Source organism: Microcaecilia unicolor, chromosome 3, assembly GCF_901765095.1.
Source record: "Microcaecilia unicolor chromosome 3, aMicUni1.1, whole genome shotgun sequence".
Classification (NCBI taxonomy): Eukaryota; Metazoa; Chordata; class Amphibia; order Gymnophiona; family Siphonopidae; genus Microcaecilia; species Microcaecilia unicolor.
Genome location: NC_044033.1, coordinates 459403862 through 459417167, shown reverse-complemented (window position 1 = coordinate 459417167; position 13306 = coordinate 459403862). Strand labels below are relative to the sequence as shown.

At 41.2% G+C, this 13306-nt stretch overlaps 1 protein-coding gene across 1 annotated transcript in view; it reads right to left on the bottom strand.

Annotated features, from left to right (window-relative positions):
* LRRC1 (leucine rich repeat containing 1) overlaps nucleotides 1-13306 on the bottom strand; it is a 222038-nt gene that overhangs the window by 115229 nt on the left and 93503 nt on the right. The window contains exon 3 of the mRNA XM_030198969.1: nucleotides 6934-7012. Coding sequence (XP_030054829.1) covers nucleotides 6934-7012 — 79 coding nt within the window. The remainder of the gene's footprint in view (nucleotides 1-6933; nucleotides 7013-13306) is intronic.

The window sequence follows — 13306 nt, the reverse complement described above, 5'->3', positions numbered from 1 at the left end:
CAGCCCAGCCTCAAAGTGGGTGCGGAGGTCAGAGGGTGGACAAGGGTATTGGGAAGGGTACTGATCCACTTCAGCCACTAGATATATCTAGTGAGGTGGAGGCCCAGAAGCCCACTTGGCTTAGCAGCAAGATTTGGCAAAAAAAGATCAGCAGAAATGAAATGCCGCTGGAGTAAAAAGATTCAACACTACAAAGGGAGTTTTTAAAAAAACCTGTGCCAAAGCTTATCATGGTTTTTTTTTTTTTACATCAGGGGCAGTTAAGGATTTAGGCTTTTCCATACATTTTTCATGCCTACTACATTAACATAGTAACATAGTTGATGATGGCAGAAAAAGACCTGCACGGTCCATCCAGTCTGTCCAACAAGACAACTCAGGTGTGCTACTTTTTGTGTATACCCTACTTTGATTTGTACCTATGCTCTTCAGGGCACAGACCGTATAAGTCTGCCCAACACTATCCCCGCCTCCCACCACCAGCTCTGGCACAGACCGTATAAGTCTGCCCAGCACTATCCCCGCCTCCCAACCTCCAGCCCCGACTCCCACTACAGGCTCTGCTATCCAATCTCGGTTAAGCTCCTGAGGATCCATTCCTTCTGAACAGGATTCCTTTATGTTTATCCCACGCATGTTTGAATTCCGTTACCATTTTCATCTTCACCACCTCCCGTGGGAGGGCATTCCAAGCATCCACCACTCTCTCCGTGAAGAAATACTTCCTGACATTTTTCTTGAGTCTGCCCCCCTTCAATCTCATTTCATGTCCTCTCGTTCTACCGCCTTCGTATCTCCGGAAAAGGTTCGTTTGCGGATTAATACCTTTTAAATATTTGAACATCTGTATCATATCACCCCTGTTTCTCCTTTCCTCCAGGGTATACATGTTCAGGTCATCAAGTCTCTCCTCATACGTCTTGTTACGCAAATCCCATACCATTCTTGTAGCTTTTCTTTACATTACCCTTTAATGCAGTGATTTTACTTCTGATTTTTCTATGCTAAAAAAAAAAAATAAATCTTACTGCATGGCGGTAAGACTAGCTTAGTAATATCACGAATAAAGGATAGCATAGCTTATTATATCAGCCCCTGAGTTGGGGCACCAGGGCGACCAGGGGCAATACAGATCATCATCAGAACCTGGTAATTCTCCAGAAAGTGTTTTTTTTTTTTCTTTTTTACTGGTTGCCTAGGTTGAGAGGGCAAGAAGGTGCCTATTAGTAACCTATGTGTCTTCATAAAATATAAATGCTGCAGAAATTGCAGATAAAATGAACTCATGTAGATTTACAACAGTTTGAGAGCAGATTTCATTGTACACACCTACTGTTTTCAAAGTATTCACATTAATCGTGACTCTACCTTTGCTCCACCCAAACTCTATCCTAGAGCATACAAGTACGTCTTTCCTTGTTATCATATGCATTTGTACACACGGAGTAACTTTATAAGAGGAATATATACTGTCATGCATGTGCAAAGATACCTTTCATTAAATTATCCCTTCCCTTGAACACACACAATATTAAACAATTTATACCCTATAATTTTAATTACTGTTCTTGGTATTACATTTTGTTCTTCTTTTAATCATGTAAAGGACAATTTTATACAAGCTGGGATAGGCCTGATGTACGTCAGAAGATGGGCACTGGTATTTTATGAAATGTGTGATGGGAATCAAGAGTTCATAAACTAGATGCATCTCTGCTCCCCACTCCCACCCCCAACTCACACACTCTCTCTGTATGTATATGTATATATATATATATATATATATATATATATCCTTCCTCCCATTATTCAACACCTTTCCCTCCCTCTACTCAACCTTGGTGGTTAGCAGCACCAAGCTCTTCTCGTGGCTTCTGCAGCTCATTGCCTCAGTCATAGCTTCCAACAGTGACCTCTTCAGTTCTGCTTGCTGGTCTGCAGCTCACACTTCTCCCACAACCTAGGGATCAGCATCTGCTCCCCCTCTCAATACCACTGCTGGTCTACCTTAAAGATGATATTCTGCTAGTCCTGGGAGTGGCAGCATTGCATATATGCTGCCTTTGGCCTATTCAAGCTTTCCCTCTGGCCCGTCCTGCCTCCTCCAATATCACTTCCTGTTTCTGCCTGGACAGTACAGGTCAGAGGGGAGAACTTCAGACCAGGCAGCATATGTGAAACACTGCTGGCGAGGATCAACACAAGACCACCTTTAAAGTAGACTGGCATGGGGGCAAGATGAGTGATGCTGAATCGTAGATGAGGGGAAAGATGTCAGATTGCACCGAGGACAGCGGTTGGAAGAGAGATGTTTGTAGGAGACACCGCAATGTGATTAGTTTTTTTCAATCACGATTAATGATTTAATGCATTCATTGCAGAGTTAGCTGCGATTAAAGTGTAGCCCTAGATTGAATAAATAAGTACGAAAGGTGGTGATCTCGCTACTTCAAAGCAGTTCTATACGGACACAACATTTATGAGACCTGTGAGGCATTCAGTTCTGCAGCTGCCCTTGTTCACCACAAGAGGCCTAATCGCAATGTGTGCATATCAACTGACCCCAAAACTAAGCCAGCTCATAAACTTCTGTCATGGTTTGATGTAACTGTTGTACCTCCTCAAGGAAGCAATACAGCGCTGCGTACGTCTAGTAGCACTATAGAAATGATAAGTAGTAGTAGTAGAAAAGCATCCAGAAACTAAGTAACACAGGAGGAGATGACAGACTGGGTATAACAACTGTGGAGAGCTGTCTGGAATCATCTAAAAGGGAAAGGAAAATGGGACTTGATATACCGCCTTTCTGTGGTATTTTGCAACTACATTCAAAGCGGTTTACAGGTACTTATTTTGTACCTGGGGCAATGGAGGGTTAAGTGACTTGCCCACAGTCACAAGGAGCTGCAGTGGGAATCAAACCCAGTTCCCCAGGATCAAAGTCCACTGCACTAACCACTAGGCTACTCCTCCACGTAAAAGTGAAGGTGAAGTCTGTGATGGCCTTCAGGTACACCGGAATGGCATGACCTCTTCAAGCAGCAGACTGAAGCTCCAATTGGAAACATAGATGAAAAATGATATCTTGTCAAATCTAAACTTTCACAGGCACTGCTCTTCAGACAAACCAAGGAACTCAATCTTGAGCCTGTAGACCCCCTGCAATGCATTTCCTGCTTCTCTGTTGCCTCTCTGTCCTCCAAGCTAGAGAAGAGACACACAACTGGTTCAGAGCACTCTATCAGCAATTTCATAGCCCCACCAGCAACATGGCCACACCCAAAAACAAGGAGACACAATTAGCCAAAACCCTAGAGAAAGGTAAACAGAGGAAAGTAATAAGACAAACAACAAGCAGAGTAATGGAAAGATGAAACAGAGAGAGATGGGGACAAAGATCAAACAAGAAAATAAAATGTCTTAAAGTATGTGTAAGAGGGAGAGAGAGATGACAAAGAAATATGAAGAGCCACATTAATTAACTGCTAACTCACAAGCAGATCTCCAACACCAAACATGACTCTGTGCATCAGATTTTTAAAAAAAACAGGTTGTTTCTGGCTTAGGCATCACTTAATCACGGGTGTAAAAGCAGACCCACTCAATGATTCAGGCACATGCTGACATTATAAAACATGTAGCATGTGCCTACTTAAGTGTCCCTCCCAGTACATACCCCTTTTGTTGGTGCAGGTATTTCCACATCACAGTCTAAATTCAAAGGGCTGTGAAATCGGAGTCGGAAGCAATTTTGGGTGGAGTCAGTCAGTAAAAATGTACCGACTCCGGCTTCAAAATAAAGAAACATATATATTACCTTTGTCCTGGACCTAAAGTTATATTTGTCAGTACTTTTGATCCAGAACATAAAATTTAAAGCCTAATATCAATAGGAGTTGAAGTCAGAGCTGGAGTAGAAGTCAGGCAGTAGAAAAAGAGCAGTCAGAGTCGAAGGTTTGGTGTACCAACTCCACAGCCATGCCCACTCCACCTTTTATCAACTGGCACACAATGTCGCCGCATCTCAGAAAAGATAGCGGAATTAGAAAAGGTTCAAAGAAGAGTGACCAAAATGAGGAAAGGCTAAAGAGGTTAGGGCTCTTCAGCTTGGAAAAGAGATGGATGAGGAGAGATATGATTGAAGTCTACAAAATCCTGAGTGGTGTAGAACGAGTAGAAGTAAATCGATTTTTTACTTGTTCCAAAAGTACAAAGACTACGGGACACTTGTGAAAGTTACATGGAAATACTTTTAAAACAAATAGGAGGAAATATTTTTTCACTCAATGAGTGGTTGGGCTCTGGAACTCTTAGCCGGAGAATGTGGTAACAGCAGTTAGTGTATCTGGGTTTAAAAAAGGTTTGGACAAATTCCTGAAGGAAAAGTCCATAGTCTGCTATTGAAACAGATATGGGAAGCAACTGCTTGCCCTGGGATTTGTAGTATGGAGTGCCGCCATGATCTGGGTTTCTGCCAGGTACTTGTGACCTGGCTTTGCCACTATTTGAAAAACAGTATACTGGGCTAGATGGACCATTGGTCCGACCTGGTCGTATAACCCTCTATATATGTCTTTACTTGCCATGTAAGCTTCATAAAATTATCCCCTGTATGTACTGACATATTCAAATGCCAATAAAGTTTCAGAATTTTAATAGACCACTCCCTCTTCCCACCTTCCACCTGGTGTTTGTCCCATATCATAAAAGTAATGGTGGTAAGGGCTCTCTTCTGCATCCTACCTAAAGGAGGAAGGATAGAGAATTATGCTAGGGCTGAGATCTACAATCTCTTGCAGGAGTGGGGCACCCCTCTCCTCCCGAAGGACTGCCACATATCTATTAGCACCCTTCCTTTCAGAAACAAATTAGAATCATTATTTCACTTTTTATTAATAGAAAATTAACATTTTGTTAACATTTTGTTTGGTAGTGTGCTGTAGCATTCTAGGAGCCTTCCTATTGGTCAACTCACTCAGCTCTGTTATGAAAAGATCAGGGTACAAGGTGGCATTTCTCTTTCATTGGAACCTTTGTAAACATTACATCACTGTACCAGAAAAACACTGGGATCATGACCCTAAAACAGCTGTGGAGAATGAAGAAGCCATGAAAAATTGGGACATCTCGATTTGAACCAATAGAAAGCTGGATGCAAGGAAGTTGGACTTAGTAGTAAATGAGAAAAACACAAGAACTGCACCAATTATAGAGGCATCAGTCTCAAACGATTACTCTGTGAATCATGTGGAGAGAGAGAAGATCCTCAAGTACCAAGACTAAGAAAATGCGGCAGAAATATTTCCCATCGCTTTGGGTGCCACAGACTTGACCAAAAAGAATCTCCAAGCACACCTGGATAGGTTGCATATACATGTTACATCTTATGAACTCCAAAGGGTGGCTCCCTTTGGAACAATGCAAGTACTACTGCGAGCGTTAGCAGTAAATTTGAGAGACCAAGATTATAATTCCGCATACCCTGGGTTCATTACTGTCAGGGTTGGACAAAACTAACCCATTTGGAAAAATTGCCCCCATTGGAGGGGAACTGAAAAGCTCAGCTGCTCACCTTTACTGTGTAGCCACTTACAATTTTTACTCCCTGAAGGATCCACTATACACTGCGCTCACACATTCCATGGTATTTCAGGGAAATTAAGAAGAGGAACTCAATTAAATCATTACCAGTCAAAGAGGAGGGGCTGGGAAACCCTTTCCTATACTGTTTGCTCAAAGCCAGCCAATCATGTGGCTTGCCACTGGAAAGAAAATCCTGCCTCTTTCTGCCAATGAGAGAACAGAATCTTGAAGGCCTCGTTAACTGCTCACCAACCATACTTTACTTGCAGGGTTTCTCAAACCAGTCCTCAGGAACCCCAAGCCAAGATATATCTCATGCATATTCATTGTGGATATTTCCAAACAACGAAAGAATTGCATGTACATACATTTCATGCATATTCACTGAGGATATCTTGAAAACCATACTAGTTTGGGATTCCCTGCGGACTGGGTTGACAAACCCTGCAAGTCTACTGTGTACCTTGCTAGGGAGGGTATCTTGCCTCTGCCCAGCCCTTCCCCCATGAAAAATATTTGACATACCTAGTGTATACGAATGTAACTCACCTTGAGCTACTACTGAAAAAGGTGTGCAGAAAATCCAAATAAGTAAATAAACACAAAATCCTGTCAGTTTTGGCAGGCATTTTCTTAGCAACAAAATGATTCTTTAACTAAAAGAGTAGAAGAGGAGTGCTTCCAAAGTACTAACAATATGAATAAATAAAAAATCAGTTCACAGGCACATGTGGAGGTTAATCCACAGTAATGGAGAAAGTTACTGAAAACAGCAGAGCCCATGTTGCACAGTAAGGGCCCTTCACATCCAAGAGAAAAGGCTCTCTCTGCCAAGATTTCCAAGACAACAAACACCTCAGGCCAGTGGAAACCCTAAAGAGCACAGGGCGCACCCACACAGAATACAAAATATTTTCACAGAGAAAAAATGCCAGTGAATTTTCTGTTAAAAATTAACATCAGACAGTGTCTTTCACTCTCCCTTATGTTATAATTGCTCCTGAATTCTCTTAATCTCCTTCCGAGCTATCACACAAAGGTCACTTTTCTATCTTATCTTGTAAACACTGGCAGACTTTTACTTTCAGCATGGCACATTTATTCTCCCTTGCACTTTACAACCTTTAACCTTGAGTTTGCTATACTGAAAAGTGCTGCTCCACACTCTCTTGCAGTTTACTAAATGCAGAGAGGGAATTGATAAATTATTAACATGAAAAGAGAAAGGGCAGTGAGCTGAATCCCGCCCAAACCCAAACACTATAGTTATTACTGAACCACCACCTTCGACTAACACATCAGAGTGAAGATGTTTTTAACTCAGCTAGGGGATCAGGAAGTTAATGTTACCTTGTTAATGGATTTCCACTGAAGTCAAGTACCTCGAGTGACTTGCAAAATGATATACTTTCTGGAATTTCAGGAATATCTGTATAAAAAAAAAGAAAAAAAAACATTTTGATCTACTATGACACAGACACACATTATGAGCTAGATTCTATATATGGTGCCTGAAATATCCGCATGGTGAACAAATAGGCCTAGGTGTATTCTCTAATGTATGCCTAAATGTAGGCGTACTTTACAGAATAGGCCTAAATTTCCACACGGTTTATAGAATATGCTGAGCGCCTGTCCACACGGTTTATAGAATATGCCGCGCGCCCGTCCGCGTGACTAAATTTAGTCGCGGGTAGTTTCATCAAGTAAAACTTGGTGTAAATCCTGATGCTTAAATTAAGTGCAGACTGTGTGTATTCCATAACAATGCATAATGCCCACAACCCACCCCACCCACACTCATGGCCATGCCCTCTTTCAACTATGTGGCTTAGAATTTACGTGTACCATGTTACAGAATATGCTTAGACAGTTCTGCGCGTAAATTCTAATTAATGCCAATTAGTGTCAATAATTGCTTAAGTGGCAATACGTTGAGTGTGCAAATTCAGAATATGACCGGATTTGCGTACACAACTCAAGTCACGCTATATAGAATTCGGGGGAAATGCAAACACACCATGGCCTTTACCCACAACCAAGTGTTCATCACACACTAACTCCCTAATTCTATAAACTTGCATGCTCAAATATATGCCTAGTGCCAAAATTTGTGTGCACAATTTATAGAATAAGGTCAGTTGTGTACACAACTTAATAATTGACTTTTAATTAGCATCAACAGCCCATTATTGGCTTAAATTAGTATTAACTGCTGCTAATTTGTACCAATTAGCAGTTGTGTGCCCAAATGCCCTTAGTTGCTATTCTAGAAGTTGCGTATGAAATTCTATTGTGCCCGACTTCTAGCGGGGCATGAATGTAGGAGGGGCATGGGTGACTAGGAGTTAGGCACACAGGTCACAGAATACTAGGAGTTAGGCACGAGCGCTTACACCAGGCTTTGATGTGGCGTAAGCGCTTGCAGTGAAATTGCAAATTTACGCTAGTATTCTATGACGTGGAACTGCTTTTATAGACCGTGCTCAGCAGACATCATCTTGCCACTTAAATGTTGGCATTCTTTCTTGAATCTGTCCCAAATTGTGCTTCACCGTCTTCATTCAGAAAATCCATACAACCCGTTCTGAGCTCTTGGAACAATGGATCTAACATATACCGTACCTAAATATCAGAAGCCATAGAGATATTCGGGGGGTCTTGTACTAAATATTAGCTCAAGTTATTTGAAGCAGGGCCCATTTTATTGCTATGGGTCCTGAGGTAGATAACTCAAGCTAATCTTTAGTAAAAGACCTCCTCAAAGAACAAAGCGGTTTCTAAAAGGTCAGAATATACACCTGGAATTATGTATGAAAAATTCCACTGCAGACATCTAGGCCCTACCCTCACTTTGAAATAGGAATATTTTAAACATACATACATGGTGATGTGTAACATCAAATTTAACTGCTCATGCAGTCACTTTTTCACTTTTGACATTAAATTACAGGTTAAAACTGGATTCTGTTTAGGACAAGGACAGAGAAGCAAAGGTCTGCGTGACTGGCCGTACAGATGTGACTCTCCGGATGGGTTTTGCATGCACCATTCATAATCTGTCATGGAACAATATAACTAAAGCTTCTGATTCTAGGCATTTAAAACTACAAATGTCAGTGCTTATTCTCAAACTTGCGAAAAGTCCTAAAATTCTGTATATATTAGTACTTTATTATTGCAAAATTAAGGGGCTTGTTTACTAAAATTTGGTAAGCATTACACTGACCGCATATTAACCCCCTAATTCTATAAAAAAAGTCACCAAAAATAGCATGTGCAAATTTGGGCATGCACAATTTAATTGAACAATGAAGTAATTAGAACCAATAATTGTCTTTTTAACAAGCAATTATTGGCAATAATTAGATTTTTACACACGTAAACTTAGGCATGAGATCCACGCCTAAAATTTACATGCAATCTGAAAAGGGGGGCACAGAAATAGGAGGGTCATGGGGAAATGGGCAAGTCTAATGTTTAGGTGCGATTCCCAGGCTTAAGAGCTATTCTATAACCCGTGCCAAACTTTAAGCGTGGCTTCTAGCATAGTACTTTTTTGGGCGCCATAAATAGAATCTAGTCCTAAGTGCACTAAGATCCCCTTTTACAAAGGTGCACCAGTGTTGTAGCGCATTCTAAAATTAAGTGTGCACTAAACATCTCTAGCGTTTAGCACACACTAATTAGCATGTGCTAAAAACGCTAGCACGCCTTTGCAAAAGACCCCCCCCTAAGTGCAAAGCCTGTGGCCTAATTGTTGGCTGTGTTCCCAACATGTTCAAAGACAGTTACTGCTCAGAAAAGTACTTTTTTTTTAAACTGCATATTAAGTTTATTCACTACATGCATACACTTACCACTTCCTATTTAGTGAGAGCACACAGTAAAGTCCCATGTGCTATCTGCAATGCACAGACCACACCCATTCCCCACCCCATAACAGACTATTGCAGCTTAGGTGTAAATTAGCATGCACTGTCATGCCAGTATAGTAATGAGTAGTGCACTCATGCACTACAAACACATACCAATTCATATGCTCCTAGTGCAATTTATTAACCCTATCACGTAAAGCAAGGTGCACCAGTCCGGCAATAGTTTCAACCAACAATAGCTCCACAGTTATACAACACTGCACAGTCACTGTTTTTTTTAATATGTACCGCCCAACAGAAAAAGATGTATATAAATAGCTTTATATACATCTATCCCCCCTTCAATCCGTTCAGAACTCTGCTGCCCGTCTTATCTTCCGCCTAGACCGATATGCTCATATCACCCCTCTCCTCAAGTCACTTCACTGGCTTCCGATCAGGTACCGCATACAGTTCAAGCTTCTCTTACTAACCTACAAATGCACTCGATCTGCAGCCCCTCACTACCTCTCTACCCTCATCTCCCCTTACGCTCCTACCCGTAACCTCCGCTCACAGGACAAATCCCTCCTCTCAGTACCCTTCTCCACCACCGCCAACTCCAGACTCCGCCCTTTCTGCCTCGCCTCACCCTATGCTTGGAATAAACTCCCTCAGCCCATACGCCAAGCCCCCTCCCTGCCCATCTTCAAATCCTTGCTCAAAGCCCACCTCTTCAATGTCGCTTTCAGCACCTAACCATTGTACCTCTATCCAGGAAATCTAGACTGCCCCCAATTTGATTGACTTCACTTTTTGTCCTTTAGATTGTAAGCTCCTTTGAGCAGGGACTGTCCTTCTTTGTTAGACTGTACAGCGCTGCGTAACCCTGGTAGCGCTTTGGAAATGTTAAATAGTAGTAGTAGTAGCTTTAGAGTGTCACTTGAAAGTGCTGCAGGCTTCTTTCCAATAGCATTGACATACAGTTGATCTGTGCAGTTATTCTTTCACCCATATTTTATAAAGACAAGTGCTTATCTTCCTAAACCCAACATGGATTCATGTTTCGAGTACTTTCACTCTGCCTCAGGGAATACTCAAAGATTCCAGGCCCTCAAAAATCTCCACTTTCTCATGCTCCTTTCTTTACGTGATGGCCTTGTTACTTCAGTAATGGGTAATTTGTTTTATATTAAGTTTACTTGTTCAGTTATGTTGAATAGGATTTTGTTAATTGAGTATTTTGTGTTTTGCTATCTTTTGGGGATCATTTGCATTCCTACCGTTTTTAGGAACATATTTAGGTGCATTCCACTAAGTTAAACTAAAAGGTATTTAACCCTTTTCCCCCTTCCCACACACACCATTATTTGCACTTGGTATCCAAAAATGTCTGAACTCCAACATGCATTTTGTTACACCTTTTCAGACAGACTTCAAAAATCCCTGCAGAGTCAAGATATATGTGTTTTCCCCTCTTACTGTCTAGGGCAATGTGCTCCTTCTTTACCGTAATGTATTTCAGTATAAGAAGGGAAAGTTGGCAGCCAGTCTGATTTTGGAGCTTAAACTAAATTCCAGCTTTACTTTGGAACACATACAGTTCAGGAAGCTAAAGTAAGACATGTAAAACACATGAGGCCATTTTGGGGTCAGAAATATTTGCAATTTGTGATGCACCTTTTCCACTTTATGTTGCAGTGTCTTACACATCGGGCTACCCTCTAAGTTTACCCACAATCTGCAAATGTAGCAGGGGTGATCCCACTGTGCTCCAGCCCAGTCAGAACAGGCAGTGCATAGATCCGTCACTAAAAATAACAACAAAAAAAGCAGCTCCCCTTCAGTTTTCATCTGCAAGGCTCTTAATGGGTCTGAGCCCCACAAGTCAAATTCTATTTTGCATTGGCTATCTCAAATCTCAGGAGACTTAGTTCCTGCACTGTACAGCTCAAACCTAATCAGAACCATGCAGGCAAAGACAGAAGAGGAGATGCTGCTGTATTTTTACCAGTCCAGCAATTGCCATCACCTTAATGTCATGATTCAGCTGGAGGACTACAGTTGCTGGACTGGAAATACAGCATGCAAGCCCCTGATGCTGTGTTTTTACTGGGCAGAGAAACAAGCAACTCCTGTTACAATGACGTTATTTATCTACAGCAGCAGTATGTTGGAGCATAAACGATTTTGCGGGTGTTTCAGTTATAACCTAAAATCATGAGTCTACTGCATGATTTATCATCCAAATCCCTTCTCAAGTAACCTCTTTGGCTCCCTATCCATTTTCATATACAGTTCAAGTTTCTCTTACTGACTTACAAGTGCATTCATTCTGCAGCTCCACAGCATCTCTCCTCTCTTATCATTCCCTAAACCCCTCCTCAAGAACTCGGGTCATCTGGTAAGTCAATTTTATCTGTACCCTTCTCCACCTCCAACTCCATTCCTTTCATCTTGCTGTGCTGTATGCCTGGAACAGACTTTCCGAGTCGGTACATCATGCTCTGTTTGAAAACCAGGCTTAAAACCCACCATTTTCAGGCTGCTTTTACCTCACAACCCCTTATTCACCTGTTCAATATTCATGTTCTAATCATTCCCACAATAAATGTAAATCCCTAATATAATACAATGCAGATGATTATATTCCACTTCTTATCAATAGGTTTAAAGCATATTCCACAAGAAAATCTGAGCCCAAAATCACTCCTAGAACTTGAAGGAAGGTACGACATCAAATTCAATATTGTCAATTTTGATCTTCCCTGTAGGGGAAGGTGGACCTAACCAGATAAATTTGGTTGTTTTTTTTCTATATTCAATTTTAAAATGGTGCTCCAACTTTCAAAGATGTCCAAGCATTCTCTAATAAGGGGCATAATTTCTTCTAGAGAGGAATAAAAGGAGACCAAAATTGTAATATCATCTGCATAGGTATAACAAGATATATCAATATTTCTCAAATGTAGTAGCCATAACAATACTAAAAAGAACTGGGCAGAGCAGGGAACCCTGGGGAACACCACATTTCATCCTCCATGTTTCAGAAAAAGTCCTTGCTCATTTCACACAGTAGGATCTATTAAAAAAGAACTCCCTCCAGCCTAGATAAAATAGAACCAGAAACCCTAAATAAATAAACAACAAACCATAGTCAAAAGCTGGAGAAAGGTTAAATTGTAATAACACTACCTGTTTATCCTGTTCATCTCAAATAGATTGTAAGCTCTGTTAAGCAGGTGCTGCCTCTCATGTTTGTAAACAGTGCTAGTAAATCATAAACCTCAATTATAAAGCTGGATGTGTTCTACTGATATCTGAAATCTAAGCCGCTGTCTGTTCAACATGGAGAAGAACTTACTGAGCAGCTAACCTCCTGGAAAAGGGTCTGCTACTATTCATCCATATTTAACTCAAGCATACCTGCATTTTGGGTTTTTTTTAGAAGTTCTATTTTGGTTTTTTTGTAATCAATTATTTTTAAGCTAATAGTTGAAAATATACTAGACCCATCAAGATGTTGATGTCTGGTTCCAGTATTATAAATGAGGGAAGGAAAACCAGCCAGTGGGAGTCACGCTGCCCACAGGATAGGCATAACGGGAGACATAGGAGCTAACTTTTTAGAATTCTTGGGGGTGCTAAGCCCAATGGCAATAACCCCTCCTGGACACATACAAGGAATATTGGGGGTGCTCAAGCACCCACAGCACCCACAGAGCCGGCTCCTATGACAGGAGAACTGTATATATGTACATACTTTGCTCAGAAACTTGACTGTGTAAATATCCCTGAAGGAAAAAGTGGCACAGGAGTTCCCCTGAGGAACATCAGAAGAACTGGAACCTAGTTTGAGTTTACCT